Source organism: Schistocerca cancellata, chromosome 5 (assembly GCF_023864275.1).
Source record: "Schistocerca cancellata isolate TAMUIC-IGC-003103 chromosome 5, iqSchCanc2.1, whole genome shotgun sequence".
Classification (NCBI taxonomy): Eukaryota; Metazoa; Arthropoda; class Insecta; order Orthoptera; family Acrididae; genus Schistocerca; species Schistocerca cancellata.
The window spans coordinates 493,411,875-493,429,222 of NC_064630.1; the positions used below are offsets into that span (position 1 = coordinate 493,411,875).

The 17,348-nt window shown below is 42.9% G+C and overlaps 1 protein-coding gene across 4 annotated transcripts in view; it reads right to left on the reverse strand.

The window, feature by feature from the left end:
• LOC126187477 (conserved oligomeric Golgi complex subunit 6) overlaps positions 1 to 17,348 on the reverse strand; it is a 124,549-nt gene that overhangs the window by 54,261 nt on the left and 52,940 nt on the right. For all 4 annotated transcript variants that reach the window (XM_049928579.1, XM_049928582.1, XM_049928581.1 and 1 more), the window contains exons 5-7: positions 15,319 to 15,539; positions 12,542 to 12,702; positions 2,562 to 2,798 (exon numbers count right to left, since the gene is read on the reverse strand). In XM_049928579.1, coding sequence (XP_049784536.1) covers positions 2,562 to 2,798; positions 12,542 to 12,702; positions 15,319 to 15,539 — 619 coding nt within the window. The remainder of the gene's footprint in view (positions 1 to 2,561; positions 2,799 to 12,541; positions 12,703 to 15,318; positions 15,540 to 17,348) is intronic.

Sequence of the window (17,348 nt, forward strand, 5' to 3'; positions counted from 1 at the left end):
CAGCGTAGCATATTGCTCTCCACACCATTATGTCGGATCCTGGTCCTTTGTGCCTCTGTTGTATACACTCCTGACACTGGCACTCACCTGCACGACACTACACATGCATACAATCATCATTGGTCCCAAGGCAGAAGTGACTCATCACTGAAGACGACACGTCTCCATTCATCCTTCCATTACGCCTATTGTGACACCACTGGAGACAGGATGAACAATGTTGCAGTGTGAGCAGAAGACACCCTAACGGCACATGGGACCGTAGCCCTGCTTCATGAAGACAGTTTTGAACGGTTCTCGCTGATACACCTGGAGCAACAATATCCCTAAGTTTTGCGAAGTTATGGTGCTGTCCAGTATGGTACTTTGTAGGACGTGATGGTCTTGGCATGCATCTGTACGTTGCTGCCGTCTGGAGCCAGGTTGACAAGCATGTGCACCTTCTGCTGACTAATGGAGAACTCGTGCCCCACGTGTTTCGCAATTCTGTAGTATGTCCACCCAGCCTTCCGCAGGCTCACTATATGCTCTCGCTCAAACTCCATCAACTGCACACACGGTTCATGTAGATGCTGTCGCAGCATGCTAACAATGCTGCAGACACAGACAGAGCTCTGTATGCCAGAGCAAACTGGATGCCACTGGCTTTGGCAGAGAACAACTGCAGCGCAGTTAGCAACATTCGATGACATATAATGTGGTTCCTGCTGTGTCTGCAGTGCTGCGTATTTGATCATCCCATGCACTGCTCTCTCGTAGTGTCCAGTGCAAGTACGGCGGGTATTATTCACTTGCATCAATGGATTTGTTTTCCATTTTCCAGGAGTGTATGTGAATATGAATGTTTTTGTTAGTTACACTATGTGGTCAAAAGTATCCAGACACCTGGCTGAAAATGACTTACAAGTTTGTTGTGACCTCCATCGGCAATGCTAGAATTCAATATGGTGTTAGTCCACCCTTAGCCTTGACGACATCTTCCACTCTCGCAGGCATACGCTCAATCAGGTGCTGGAAGGTTTCTTGGGGAATGGCAGCCCATTCTTCACAGAGTGCTGCACTGAAGACAGGTATCGATGTCAGTTGGTGAGGCCTGGCACAAAGTCAGTATTTCAAAACATCCCAAAGGTGTTCTATAGGATTCAGGTCAGCACTCTGCACAGGCCAGGCCATTACAGGGATATTATTGTTGTGTAACCACTCTACCACAGGCCGTACATTATGAACAGGTGCTCGATTGTGTTGAAAGATGAAATCGACATCCTAGAACTGCTCTTCAACAGTGGGAAGCAAGAAAGTGCTTAAAACATCAATGTAGGCCTTTGCTATGATAGGGCCATGCAAAACAACAAGGGATGCAAACCCCCTTCGTGAAAAATATGACCACACCATAACACCACCGCCTCCGAATTTTACTTTTGGCACTACACATGCTTGCAGATGACGTTCAGCGGACATTCGCCACACCCAAACCCTGCCACCACATTGTCATATCGTGTACCATGATTCGTCACTCCACACGACATTTTTCCACTGTTCAATCTTCCAATGTTTACACTCCTTACACCAAGCTAGGCATCATTTGGCATTTACTGGCGTGATGTGTGGCTTATGAGCAGCCACTCAAGCATGAAATCCAAGTTTTTTCACCTCCTGCCTAACCGTCATAGTACTTGCAGTGGATCATGATGCTGTTCGGAATTCTTGTGTGATGGTCTGGATAAATGTCTGCCTATTACACATTACGACCCTCGTAAACTGGTGCAGTCTCTGTCAGTCAACATTTGAGGTTGGGCTGTATGCTTTTGTGCTGAATGTGTCCCATCAACATTTCCACTGCACTATCACGTCAGAAACAGTGAACCTAGGTATGTTTAGGAGTGTGGAAATCTCATGTACAGACGTATGACACAAGTGATACCCTATCACCTGACCAAATTCGAAGTCAGCGAGTTCCGTGGAGTGGCCCATTCTGCTCTCTTACTATGTCTAATGTCTACTGAGGTCACTGATATGGTTTACCTGGCAGTAGGTGGCAGCACAATGCATCTAATATGAAAAACGTATTATTTTAGCGGTGTCCGGATACTTTTGATCACATAGTGTATTTGCTTCTAAGTACATTAACCTAAAACTTAAAAATAGTTTAATTGTTGCTGATTGTGTGGAGGACTGTCCAAAAGTTGACCAGTATCAAACAGACTACTTTTAAATGTAACCTATCATTTGCTCAATGCATCCTGCATATGGTAACAATCTACTCCGATTAAAGTTGTCACTGTTATTCCATTGTCAATATTAACTAATAAATATATGACAGAAATCTTGAAGGAAAGAATAAAGACTTGTCAAAAATAATGTGATGTCATAAATGGAGAATGCAAATGCACATCTGGTAATTCTACTCTCAATTAATCAGAATCAGTTGAGAAACAAATGAAAACCCCGTTGTTCTGTATAATACAGTCATAATCATTCTAGCACTATTCATTGTCATTTTAAAGGAAATTAATAACACAAAGAACTGATATGGCACAGTATCACAGACACATTTCACATACTTTGGCCATGTCTTGTTGACGTTCTTCAGTCTCTGTAACACTTGCCACAGAGAGAACTTCCTTCAGTAAACCAAGTATCTGCTTTACTCCGGGGCTAGGTGTTAAATCAGATGGTGGGCTCTCCACACCCTCCCTCACATGGCTCTGAACGTTATTCTGTAATGTTCTTAGAAACACCTGCTGGCTCTGCTCCTGCAGCTCTTTCAATGTTCTCTCAAGTGTACACTTTTGGACAACCTGAAACAAAAAATAATATAGGTATTTTAATCTCTGGATGAGTTTCCCTAACAGTAGTTTGTACTAAAATAAAACTCAGTTTCAGAGCCACCAGACAATAACAGTTTTCAGAGTGAAGTTCAAACCAAGTTGTTTATAAGAGATCAATACTATTGCTTTTTAAATGCCAGATATTTAATTGCAAGCCATTCCACTTCAAAGAAAGCATCAATTCCTTCATAAATGTTTTTCACAAAACTGTCCCCAATATGGTGGATCTGTCACTAAACTAAAGACCCAAAATTTAATTGCAAGGCACAAGCCATTACTGTTACTAGTAGTGCTTTTACTAAAAAGCAAAAGGAGATGGATACTACCTGTGAACTTTTGTTGGTGCTAACATGGGTTGAGGTGGATGGGGTGTATGTGTCTGTGTTAGGAGGGGGTTTGTGCTGGGAAAACGAAGCTCTGGGGTTACACTGCTGGGACAAAACATCTGCTCAAGCAGTACAGTCATTATACCACAGTATGCTTGAAAACTCAAGTCACACACAGAGGTATTAACTGTTTGAAGTAACTGAAATTGCCTTATTGTCATGTTCAATAGTAGTTCTGATTGCTACAAATTATGTATTGATTCCCAAAACATATACATTTGCTTGATATCTAAGAGTGACAATAGTCAGAGGACAAAACACCAATAGCTTGGATTCTTCATATTTCTAATAAGTTAAAAGTAGGGAATAAAGTATTTGAGAAAAAATTATCAATGGTAGTCACGGATTCTGACTTTTGTCATTGCACTGTCAGTGTTGTTGTTGTTGTTGTTGTTATCAAAAGCTGCATTAATTTGGTGTATATATTTACTTCACAGCTCCATACTTTAGAATAAATAACACTGGTAAAATGAGAGATCAGCCATACACAAAATAACTTCAAATTAACAAGCAGTTACAACAGTACAACTACAATTAGTGCACTTATTCCCAAATGGAAGCTGATGAGTTGAATACGGTCAACTAGTAGGGACATGTTAATTTATTATGCCTGTGCCGGAATGTTTGGAACAGAGGACATCACAATTAAAATTTATCAGTGTGCTTTCTGGAACAGCCAACTGGAAGAGTACAGATAGGGATGGTAACACAGTAAATAATATTTTCACTCATCTACCCACTACCTTCCACTGTTCACCATCACCTTTTATGTGCAGCATTCAGAGTCTATCAGACACTCTTGGCTGTATCATTACACAGGAATGTACAATTTTCACCAACCAAACCATAAGTGTCAACTGCTAAGTTACCAAGTTACTTTACACCTTTTTTACTCTCCATTACAGGTCAGTTTATTTGAATTTCTAACTTCTCTGAGGCTACTGAAGTGCTAAGTGAATTGTGGGGATGAACTTTGATAGATAGCGAGATGCTAAATGAAATACATCTGGCTATCAAGAGAGTGATGCATGATGCCTTCAATGACTGCCATAGCAGAATACTGTCAAATGATATTTCACAAAACCCAAAGAAATGCTGGTTGTATGTAAAGGCTGTTAGTGGCACCCAGGTTAGTGTCCAATCCATAGTGAATAAGACAGGAACTGAAATCAAGGGTAGCAAAGCAAAAGCCGAAATGCTTAACTCTTTTTAAATGTTCCTTTACAATGGAAAATCCAGGAGAATTGCACCAGTTTAAACCTCGTACCACTGAAAAGATGAATGAAATAAGTACTAGTGTCGGTGGTGTTGAGAAACAGCTGAAATGGTTAAAACTGAACAAAGCTCCAGGGTCCAACAGAATACCTGTCAGATTCTACACTGAATTTGCAGCTCAGTTAGCCCCTCTTCCAATTACACTCAATCGAAGATCCCTCGAACCAAAAACCCTGCCAGTTCTTGGAAAAAAGCACAGGTCACACCTGTCTACAAGAAGCATAGTATAAGGGATCCACAAAACTACCATCCAATATCTTTGACACTGATTTGTTGTGGAATCTTAGAACACATTCTTAGCTCAAAAATAATGAGGTATCTTGAACAGAATGACTCCTCAATGTCAGCATGGTTTCCAAAAACATTGATCATGTGAAACCCAGCTTGCACTTTTCTCACATGAGATACTGAAAGCTTTGAAACAAGGCAGGCAGGTAGATGCCATATTTCTTGATTTATAGAAAGCATTTGACTCAGTACCACATCTACACTTATTGTCAAAAGTACAATCATATGGGGTATCAAGTGAAATTTGTGACTGGATTGAGGACATTTTGGTAGAGATGATGCAGCATGTTGTCTTGGATGGAGAGTCATTATCAGATATAGAGTAACTTCAGGTGTGCTCCAGGGAAGTTTGTTGGGATTCTTGCTGTTCATTTGTGTATTAATGACCTTGCAGACAATATTAATACTAACCTCAGACTTTTTGCAGATGATACAGTTATCTATAATGAAGCACTATCTGAAAGAAGCTGCATAAATATACAGTCATATCTTGATAAGATTTCAAAGTGGTGCAAAATTGTAAACTTGCTTTAAATGTTAAGAAATGTAAAATTGTGTACTCCACAAAAAAAAAGGGTAATATCCTACAACCATAATAACAATGAGTCACTGTTAGAACTGGCCACTTCATACAAACATCTGGGTGTAACTTTTTGTAGGGATAAGAAATGGAATGATCACTGAAGCTTAGTCATGGAGAAAGCAGGTGGAAGACTTCAGCTTATTGGTACAATATTGGGAAAGTGCAAACAGTTTACAAAGGAGATAGTTTACAAATCACTCCTGTGACGGGTTCTAGAATATTGCTCAAGTGTATGGGACTCTTACCACATAGGACTAACAGGAGATATTGATTGCGTACAGAGAAGTGCAACACGAATGGCCACAGGTTTGTTTGGTACATGGGAGAATGTCACAGAGATAATTAAGGAACTGACCTGGCAGACTCTTGATGATAGACGTAAACTATCCCGAGGAAGTCTATTAACAAAGTTTTGAGAACCACTTTTAAATGATGACTCTAGGAATATACTACAATCCCCTATGTATCAGTCACATAGGGATAACAAAGATAAGATTCGAATAATTATTGTACCCAAGAGGCATTCAACTTTCTGTGCTCCATACATGAATGGAAAGGGAAGAAACTCGAAAAACTGGTATAGTGGGACATACCATCTGCCATGCACCTCACAGCAGATTGCAGAGTATAGATGTAGATGTAGAATCTCTGACCACATTTTTAATTGGTATGCACTACAACCTCATTAATTCTCCAAGAGCTTGTTAAGTAAAAATGATGATTAGAAGCTTTCAAGAAAGTGAAGTTTTGGACATTTTATTTTGAGAAAATGATTCTGCTATTGAAGTAACTATGAGCCAGAAAGTGTTTCAAGTAATGAATATAGTAACAATTTCCACTTTAATTTTCATCTTTGTTACAAATCTAGACATAGAATACACAAAATAAACACATAAGAATGGTCCAATTTGTTTCATGAGTTTTCATTAAACGACTAGCTGCAGCAAGCAACAAGTATTGCAGCAACATGTATAACTGTAGTGTTACACCAATTAATACAGGTGACTGGCAAGAACACACTGCACAACCTCAGCATCCAGTATTTCAGGCTGTCTCTGGAACCACTTGTTTAGTAAAAGGAAGAAACATTTAGGATTCCTTCTTTAACTGTTTTACTTATAGTGTTATTTGAAGCATTAAGTCTGAGAGAAACCGATATTCTCATAAAAATTGCGGAAATGTAATGCAGAATCAACTAGAAAGAACTATGTGGCAGAAATGGTCTCATGTACAAGTACATTATTTTTTAACAGTTCTGCTCATGTGTGTTGTGGTATAGCCAAAACTTACTGACTTTTGGTAAAATGACCCATTTTTATAAACAAGATTTCCAATCCGATTTTTGAGTCATGATATATTTGCAAGTATTATGTTATGCTGAGTGCAAGTGACAATTCGATTTCTTGCCTTCTTTGCCTTTACAAATGTCTGCTTGTGTCTGTGTATGTGTGGATGGATATGTGTGTGTGTGGAAGTGTATACCTGTCCTTTTTTCCCCCTAAGGTAAGTCTTTCAGCTCCTGGGATTGGAATGACTCCTTACCCTCTCCCTTAAAACCCATGTACACAGACCCCCTGTGTACATGCGGATGGATATGTGTGTGTGTGCGAGTGTATACCTGTCCTTTTTTCCCCCTAAGGTAAGTCTTTCCGCTCCCGGAATTGGAATGACTCCTTACCCTCTCCCTTAAAACCCAAATCCTTTTGTCTTTCCCTCTCCTTCCCTCTTTCCTGACGAGGCAACCGTTGGTTGCGAAAGCTAGAATTTTGTGTGTATGTTTGTGTGTCTATCGACCTGCCAGCGCTTTTGTTTGGTAAGTCTCATCATATATATATATATGGTTATAATAGAAGTCTGTCGACCTGCCAGTGCTGATGAGGCAACAGTTTGTTGCGAAAGCTTGAATTTTGTGTGTATGTTTGTGTTCGTCTGTGTGTCTGTCGACCTGCCAGCACTTTCATTTGGTAAGTCACATCATCTTTGTTTTATATATATATATATATAATAGAAGGAAACATTCCACAAAGGAAAAATATACTTAAAAACAAAGATGATATTTAAAGTCTTTAAATATGTCTGCTTGTGTCTGTATATGTGTGGATGGATGTGTGTGTGTGTGCGAGTGTATACCCGTCCTTTTTTCCCCCTAAGGTAAGTCTTTCCGCTCCCGGGACTGGAATGACTCCTTACCCTCTCCCTTAAAACCCACATCCTTTCGTCTTTCCCTCTCCTTCCCTCTTTCCTGATGAGGCAACAGTTTGTTGCGAAAGCTTGAATTTTGTGTGTATGTTTGTGTTCGTTTGTGTGTCTGTCGACCTGCCAGCACTTTCATTTGGTAAGTCACATCATCTTTGTTTTTATATTTAAAAAGAAAGATGATGAGACTTACCCAACAAAAGCGCTGGCAGGTCGATAGACACACAAATAAACACAAACATACACACAAAACTCAAGCTTTCGCAACAAACTGTTGCCTCATCAGGAAAGAGGGAAGGAGAGGGAAAGACGAAAGGATATGGGTTTTAAGGGAGAGGGTAAGGAGTCATTCCAATCCCGGGAGCGGAAAGACTTACCTTAGGGGGAAAAAAGGACAGGTATACACTCGCACACACACACATATCCATCCATACATACAAGACACAAGCAGACATGTCTGCTTGTGTCTTGTATGTATGGATGGATATGTGTGTGTGTGCGAGTGTATACCTGTCCTTTTTTCCCCCTAAGGTAAGTCTTTCCGCTCCCGGGATTGGAATGACTCCTTACCCTCTCCCTTAAAACCCATATCCTTTCGTCTTTCCCTCTCCTTCCCTCTTTCCTGATGAGGCAACAGTTTGTTGCGAAAGCTTGAGTTTCGTGTGTATGTTTGTGTTTATTTGTGTGTCTATCGACCTGCCAGCGCTTTTGTTGGGTAAGTCTCATCATCTTTCTTTTTAAATATATTTTTCCCACGTGGAATGTTTCCCTCTATTATATTCATCTTTGTTTTTAGGTATATATATATATATATATATATATATATGATGTGACTTACCAAATGAAAGTGCTGGCAGGTCGACAGACACACAAACGAACACAAACATACACGTTTGTGTGTCTGTCGACCTGCCAGCACTTTCATTTGGTAAGTCACATCATCTTTGTTTTTAGGTATATATATATATAAAAGGGAAAGGAAAATCAGAATCCTATTCACACACAAGGTGTATGCAGTGCTGGACTTAGCGACCACATTGAGTGTGATGAAAATGACCAGGGAAGGCAATGCCCAACAGACTGCAGCAATCAATTAAGAACAAAAAAACAGACATCATCAAGCAATTACGCAGTCTGAAAGAGCAGGTAGATGCACTACATAAAGAAAGAACAATGATGGTGTGGGATAAGGAGGCTACACCCAAGCAGGATGTTAAGAACAGAGATAACATTATTCAAAAGAAGCAACAAGAATCAGTTGATTGTCACCACCTATGTTTTGGCGAATGGGCCACAAGATGTGAGTCCCCGTGTACTTATCTAAATGGCATGTGGCCAACAATAGGTGAGGTGGCTCAAAGGAGCAAATAGGAGTAACACAAAGAGAGAATCGAGGATGCTACAGCTGCCACACAAGTGAGAAACCTATCCAATTTGTTAACATGGTCATGGAGGTTGTACATGAGAGATAGTAGGACAGGTTGTTGCTTTCTGGTCGACACTGGGCGGGATGTTAGCACTGTCCCACTGGCCACTCATGAAATGAGCAAAACACCAACTAGTCTTGTCCATCTCAAGGTGGCCAACAGTTCATCCATAGCAACTTATAGAGAGTGCGAGAAAGAAGTGGATTTCAGGTTTAGTAGAAAGTGCCAGTGGAAGTTTGTGCTAGTGGATGTGGTGGAACACATATTAGGTGCAGATTTCGACAGTCACCAGCAGCTCAAGACGGACTTCAGTGGAGGGCACATTATGATGGATAGAGGGGTCAAGACAGGTTCATTAGGACAGAGCACTGTGAGCACCATGAGACCAAGCTGCAGTGTGGATAAACAGGCGGAGGACCAAAGTAGTTAGAGTCGAAGTAAGAGTGCAGGGAAAAAAACAGTCTACCACATTAGGACTGTACTGAGAACTGGTTTCACAGTGGCCACAAAGGTTAGCACATGACCATTTTGCCATAGCAAAGAGGAGATTTCAGAATAAGATGCAACCAGGGATTGTGCACAGGTTATCAGCCAGTGGGTGTCATCACTGCATCTTGTCACAAAAAAGGATGCATCTGGAGGATCTGCGTGGATTACAACAATTTGAATGCATATGCAATTCCAGACAGGTATTCAGTGTTGAATGTTAGAGATTTCACCAGTGTGCTAGCAGAAGCCATGATTTTTAGTGTCATAGATTGCTAAAAGTTTTGCAATAAAATTCCTGAGGCAGAAGAAGATGTGCCAAAGACCACTGTAACAATTCCATTTGGGTCATCTGAACAGTTACAAATGCTGTTATGTTGAAAACAGCAGCACAAACATGGCAGCATTTCATACATGATGTCTTCTAAAGGCTAGCTTCTTGTTTTGTGTACCTCAAAGATATAATGGTATTCTTCACTAACCTGATGGTACTTGAGGAACATCTCAAGGTGGTATCTGACCAGATAGGCAAATATGGCATAGTAATCAACAAGGCAAAATGTAATTTTTGGCAAAAAAAGTGATGTTCCCAGGCCACCAGTGTCACTGGCCAGCATGTGACATCTAATAGGCAATATCAATGTCGTAAAGAACATATCTCAACCAATGGATTATCATCAATTGAGAGGATTCCTGGGGTCCTCAACTTCTATTGTTGACACCTACTGGGAATAGCCAAGGTGCTAGCACTACTGATGACTGTGCTAGCAGGCAAGACAACTGTTGGTATGGACATCAGAAATGCAATGACCTTGTGAACAGGCAAAGTCCGGCGCACAAAAAGCAGTTATTGTGGCCAATCCCATTCATGATGCAACGCTCCAACTGGTGGTAGATGCCAACCAACAAGCAACTGCAGCTGCATTCCATCGGCTGGTGCAAAAGAGCAACCATTTGGGTTTTCCTCAAGCAAGGTCACAGAGACGCAGGTCATATGGAGAACGTATGACCACAAGCTTCTAGCTATTTATGAACTTTTAACCGTACGTGAAGCCAAACTGTTCACCATATATTTGGGCTGCAAATTGATTACTTTCGCTTTTAGTAGAAATGAAAACAGCAAAACAGAAAACCTCTATGCAGCCACTGGTTTAGTTGGGCATCCAAACAGTGTGCAAGTCAGACATCAGTACTTCCACAGTGGTGATGATGTATGGAGAGGCTTTATGCCTCCCGTCATAGTTTTCTTTCACATGGCCCGGACCAGACGCTGCAAAACTACCACATTTGCTTCAGAAAATGGAATGCTAAATTAAAAACTTATGCGCAAATCTAATATTACAGCACAAGGATAACCAGATTTTCATACACAAGGACTTGTGAACATGCTCACATGTAGTACTAAGGACCGATGTGGTACGCCTCCCTCTGCAACAGCCATACAAAGAGTTAACGACAGGAAGAACACACTATGTGCATACAATGTAACAGGAAGCATCAGACAATGAAATAGTTCAAAAGAACCATAAAAAACTAGCATCTACTATGTCCAAACAGGTTTCATAAGACAAGGAGCACACAGAGGTAATGCATCTACAACCGCTCCAGACAAGCCAAGAGGTGACACCGAAGACTCCAGCAATTTACACCAGAGCAGGACAATGAGTGTTTCAAATGCCTGCACACTGCTGAAGCTCTGTTCTACTGCACAGGGTCTGAGTGGAAATTCGCAGCAGAAAAGTAACCTGCAAAGTGATTTTTGTTTGTTTAATTCTATGGGCGTGACAGCTGTTTGAGGAAAAAGTTTCAGTACAGATGCACAAGCAATGTCTGAGCTATTACTGGAATTAGAAATCTGCGAGTAGGAGATTAATGTGTGGGGGTTGTGGTGGTACAGAGAGCAGGAAGTTGGTAACTAATGGAAAATGTGTCCCGATGGCCAAGGCGGTTAAGGTAGCAGAGCATCTCGTTTCTAGTCTCAGTCCAGCACAAAGTTTTTGTCTTGTTGTTGCATTGCCGCAATGCCCTGTGCAGCTTGAAGTCATTATTTTCTTCCTATCTCTTTCCTCTTCCATTTGCTTTCCATTGCTTTCACCCCAATTATTCACATATATGTCCCAGCTGCTTCATCTTGAGTGGTCTCTGTTCTGTCGGCCAATTATTTTTTTGTTCAGCTTTGACAGTTGTAAATTACTGAAGAGAGATAAAGTTATTGTAGTGCAGTGGTGTGACTGATTAATTTCGCGCATGTAGTGTCATGCAAGATAGCTACAAGTGTGTTGATATTCTTGTCTCCTACAATCAGCTTGTTTTTATGAAGCTAAGTACAAGGGCATGGGTGCAGTGTATTTTTGAGTCACTCTGGTGTTCTCTAACTCCAGAAGCTCAATACTGACTTTTAGCACTCGAGAATCCAATTTAAAAATCTCTTCTCACTTTTTTTTTTTTTTTTTTTTACTCCATTCTTTGTGAGGCCTTTGAGACTCTGATCTCATCTCTTGTGGCAAGGCATTATCTATTTTCCTCATTTGTTATTGTAAAAATAGCATGGTCTTCTACAATAATGCTAGTTGTGCCATCTCAACATCCAACTCATCAACAATGGCTCAGTGCACTGCACACTAAAACATTATGACAATGACTGCTGCACAACTGCAGATCATCTTTGTCTCCCTTGTCCTTACTACAGCAGGGGCCCTTTTATTCTGGAGTCTGAGTGACTTATCCTTTCTTTTTAAACTTCCACACCTACTTTTGTCTCCTACCTCAGAAGGAACTAATAATTTCGAAAGGCAGGACCGTGTCATCATTTTTACTTCTAAATGCCCCTACAGGCAAGTACTGATCAGAAATTTTCTCTCAAAATTTACTAGTTTTCTTGACATATTGTCACATTTTTTGTGTTAAACATGGTGCCCACACAAAAGCACATACTCCCACAATACATGCAAAATTTCAGATTTTCATCAGTCCAATGGGTAATTTCCATAATCAGATAAGCTCTATTCAAAATAAAAATTTTAAATGGCTATATCTTTAGTTAGTTGCACGAATATTGAACTATTTTCTTACCTGCTCAATTATATGGTGGTAGAAACAGATTAAGCAATAGACAGCATACAAAACAGTTGCCTTTGAGTCCGTTGCTAAAATCTGTTCTATACGAACTCTAAGAGGGTGGCATACACCTTCTGTTATATTTGCAAGTGCCAGCTGTACATGTTCCATCACATCTGAAATGGAAACAAAAGCAATACACTAATGAACTGTGTTCATTAAATGAAACTAAAAATTTTAAAGTAAATCCCTACTGCTAATTTATACACAATTTAAAAAAGTTACGAATGAACCTAGGAAGAAACTCTGAGAAAACTCAGATCATATGTATAACAGAAAGCAGAAAGGTGGAAGGAGTATATAGAGGGTCTATACAAGGGCGATGTGCTTGAGGACAATATTATGGAAATGGAAGAGGATGTAGATGAAGATGAAATGGGAGATACGATACTGCGTGAAGAGTTTGACAGAGCACTGAAAGACCTGAGTTGAAACAAGGCCCCGGGAGTAGACAACATTCCATTAGAACTACTGATGGCCTTGGGAGAGCCATTCCTGACAAAACTCTACCATCTGGTGAGCAAGATGTACGAGTCAGGCGAAATACCCTCAGACTTCAAGAAGAATATAATAATTCCAATCCCAAAGAAAGCAGGTGTTGACACATGTAAAAATTACCGAACTATCAGTTTAATAAGTCACAGCTGCAAAATACTAACGCGAATTCTTTACAAACAAACGGAAAAACTGGTAGAAGCCAACCTTGGCGAAGATCAGTTTGGATTCTGCAGAAACATTGGAACACGTGAGGCAATACTGACCCTATGACTTATCTTAAAAAATAGATTAAGGAAAGGCAAACATACATTTCTAGCATTTGTAGACTTAGAGAAAGCTTTTGACAATGTTGACTGGAATACTCTCTTTCAAATTCTAAAGGTGGCAGGGGTAAAATACAGGGAGCGAAAGACTATTTACAATTTGTACAGAAACCAGATGGCAGTTATAAGAGTCTAGGGGCATGAAAGGGAAGCAGTGGTTGGGAAGGGAGTGAGACAGGGTTGTAGCCTATCCCCGATGTTATTCAATCTGTATACTGAGCAAGCAGTAAAGGAAACAAAAGAAAAATTCAGAGTAGGTATTAAAGTCCATGGAGAAGAAATAAAAACGTTGAGGTTCGCCGATGACATTGTAGTTCTGTCAGAGACAGCAAAGGACTTGGAAGAGCAGTTGAACGGAATGGACAGTGTCTTGAAAGGAGGATATAAGATGAACATCAACAAGAGCAAAACGAGGATACTGGAATGTAGTCGAATTAAGTCGGGTGATGCTGAGGGAATCACATTAGGAAATGAGACACTTAAAGTAGTAAATGAGTTTTGCTACTTGGGGAGCAAAATAACTGATGATGGTCAAAGTACAGAGGATATAAAATGTAGACTGGCAATAGCAAGGAAAAAGTTTCTGAAGAAGAGAAATTTGTTAACATCGAGTATAGATTTAAGTGTCAGGAAGACGTTTCTGAAAGTATTTGTATGGAGTGTAGCCATGTATGGAAGTGAAATATGGACGATAACTAGTTTGGACAAGAAGAGAATAGAAGCTTTCGAAATGTGGTGCTACAGAAGAATGCTGAAGATTAGATGGGTAGATCACATAACTAATGAGGAGGTACTGAATAAAATTGGGGAGAAGAGAAATTTGTGGCACAACTTGACCAGAAGAAGGGATCGGTTGGTAGGGCATATTCGGAGGCATCAAGGGATCACCAATTTAGCATTGGAGGGCAGCGTGGAGGGTAAAAATCGTAGACGGAGACCAAGAGACGAATACACTAAGCAGATTCAGAAGGATGTAGGTTGCAGTAAGTACTGGGAGATGATGAAGCTTGCACAGGATAGAGTAGCATCAAGAACTGCATCAAACCAGTCTCAGGACTGAAGACAACAACATGTATAATATTTTAAAATATTTCATGTGTTCATACCCATTCGTGAAAACAATATCAAAATCCATATAGTAGTTCCTGAGATTAACCTTCACATACAGACTATAAGAATCATAATTCAACCAATTTGCACGAAATATTTTTGCTTTACATAAACAAACCTTTCTTGTTAAGGAATCTATCTATTTTAAAAACCAGATCAAAATCCTAAGAGTCGTTCCTTAGATTGACCTTCATAACAAAAGCTCAATGATGATAAATGTAAATGTCATTTGACTAGGGCCTCCCGTCGGGTAGACCATTCGCCGGGTGCAAGTCTTTAGATTTGAAGTCACTTTGGCGACTTGCGCGTCGATGGGGATGAAACGATGATGATTGGGACAACACAACACCCAGTCCCTCAGCAGAGAAAATCTCTGACCCAACCGGAAAACAAATCCAGGCCCTTAGGATTACCATTCTGTTGCGCTGACCACTCAGCTACCGGGGGCAAACTTCAATGATGATGATAAAGTAATTAATATTAATGAACTAAGGACGGGTAATGTTCCAAACAATATACAACAAATTTGAGCTTAAGGTCTTGATGAATACAAAGTAAAAGTTAAATGCAATGTCAGGTATACAGAAGAACACCACAAACAAGATAAACTGTGCATCTAACGTACGTTCAACACTTTGTTCACCACTGTCCAAAGATAGGCACAACAAGGTGCAGTAAGTAGCTGAACCATGATATATTTCTGAAGAAACCATGAACTGTTGTATAGTTATCCATAGTATACAGTAATACATAACAAATTTAAATCAAAGCTAAGATTACAATAGTAGAACCTATTCATACCTATCTTGTCACAACCTCTAAGCAGGGATAGTATATTCTCCTTCTCTGATGGTATCATTTGATGCAGCCATGCAAGCATGTCACCTACATATCGGCGTGGATCATGTGCATGCATTTCTATTGGTTTTGGAGTTCCTCCTGGACCTCCTTGCGTAAGAGCATCAAGAAAGGAGCGGACTAACACTGATCGACGAGCTGTACAGTACTCATCAATAATGTATCTGCAAATTACAAATTCAATTTACAGAACTTCTGATTAAAACAATCTTTTTCATTCAGCATATATTTAATGAACTCTGCAGCTTTATACACAGAACACTGGTACAAACAAAAGAATTACAGAACAGCCTACATCCTCTCAATACTATCGACATCAAATAAAACAATGGAAAATCCAGGATGGAATGTAAAAATATTATGAAAAGGAAAGTAGCTACTCATCATATAGCGCAGATGCTGAGTTGCAGATGGGGGGGGGGGGGGAGGGGGAGGGAGGGAGAGAGCGAGCGAGCGGGAGAGAGGGAGGGAGCGAGCGAGTGGGAGGGAGGGAGCGAGGGAGCGAGGGAGGGAGGGAGGGAGCGAGGGAGCGAGGGAGGGAGGGAGGGAGGGAGGGAGGGAGCGAGCGAGCGGGAGGGAGGGAGGGAGCGAGCGGGAGGGAAAGAGGGAGCGAGCGGGAGGGAAAGAGGGAGGGAGGGAGGGAGGGAGCGAGAGGGAGGGAGGGAGGGAGCGAGAGGGAGGGAGGGAGGGAGGGAGCGAGAGGGAGGGAGGGAGGGAGCGAGAGGGAGGGAGGGAGGGAGCGAGAGGGAGGGAGGGAGGGAGCGAGAGGGAGGGAAGGAGGGAGGGAGCGAGAGGGAGGGAGGGAGCGAGAGGGAGGGAGGGAGGGAGCGAGAGGGAGGGAGGGAGCGAGAGGGAGGGAGGGAGGGAGCGAGAGGGAGGGAGGGAGGGAGCGAGAGGGAGGGAGCGAGAGGGAGGGAGGGAGGGAGCGAGAGGGAGGGAGGGAGCGAGAGGGAGGGAGGGAGCGAGAGGGAGGGAGGGAGCGAGAGGGAGGGAGGGAGCGAGAGGGAGGGAGGGAGGGAGGGAGGGAGGGAGGGAGGGAGGGAGGGAGGGAGGGAGGGAGGGAGGGAGGGAGGGAGCGAGAGGGAGGGAGGGAGGGAGGGAGGGGGAGGGAGCGGGAGGGAGGGAGGGAGGGGGAGGGAGCGGGAGGGAGGGAGGGAGGGAGGGAGGGGGAGGGAGCGGGAGGGAGGGAGGGAGCGGGAGGGAGGTAGGGAGAGAGGGAGGTAGGGAGGGAGGGAGGTAGGGAGGGAGGTAGGGAGGGAGGGAGGTAGGGAGGGAGGTAGGGAGGGAGGGAGGTAGGGAGGGAGGTAGGGAGGGAGGTAGGGAGGGAGCGAACGAGTGAGGGAGCGAGTGAGCGGGAGGGAGGGAGGGAGGGAGAGAGAGGGCGGGAGGGAGGGAGAGAGAGGGCGGGAGGGAGGGAGAGAGAGGGCGGGAGGGAGGGAGAGAGAGGGCGGGAGGGAGGGAGAGAGAGGGAGGGAGGGAGGGGGAGAGAGGGAGGGTAGGGAGGGAGAGAGGGATGGAGAGGGAGAGAGGGAGGGGGAGGGAGAGAGTGAGGGGGAGGGAGAGAGTGAGGGAGAGGGAGAGAGTGAGGGGGAGGGAGAGAGTGAAGGGAGGGAGGGGGAGGGAGAGAGTGAGGGGGAGGGAGAGGGAGGGAGAGGGAGGGAGAGAGTGAAGGGAGGGAGGGGGAGGGAGAGAGTGAGGGGGAGGGAGAGGGAGGGAGAGGGAGGGAGAGAGGGAGGGTGAGGGAGAGAGTGAGGGAGGGTGAGGGAGAGAGGGAGGGAGATAGGGAGGGGGAGAGGGATAGGCAGGGGGAGGGAGAGAGGCAGGGGGAGGGAGAGAGGCAGGGGGAGGGAGAGAGGCAGGGGGAGGGAGAGAGGCAGGGGGAGGGAGAGAGGCAGGGGGAGGGAGAGAGGCAGGGGGAGGGAGAGAGGCAGGGGGAGGGAGAGAGGGAGGGGGAGGGAGAGAGGCAGGGGGAG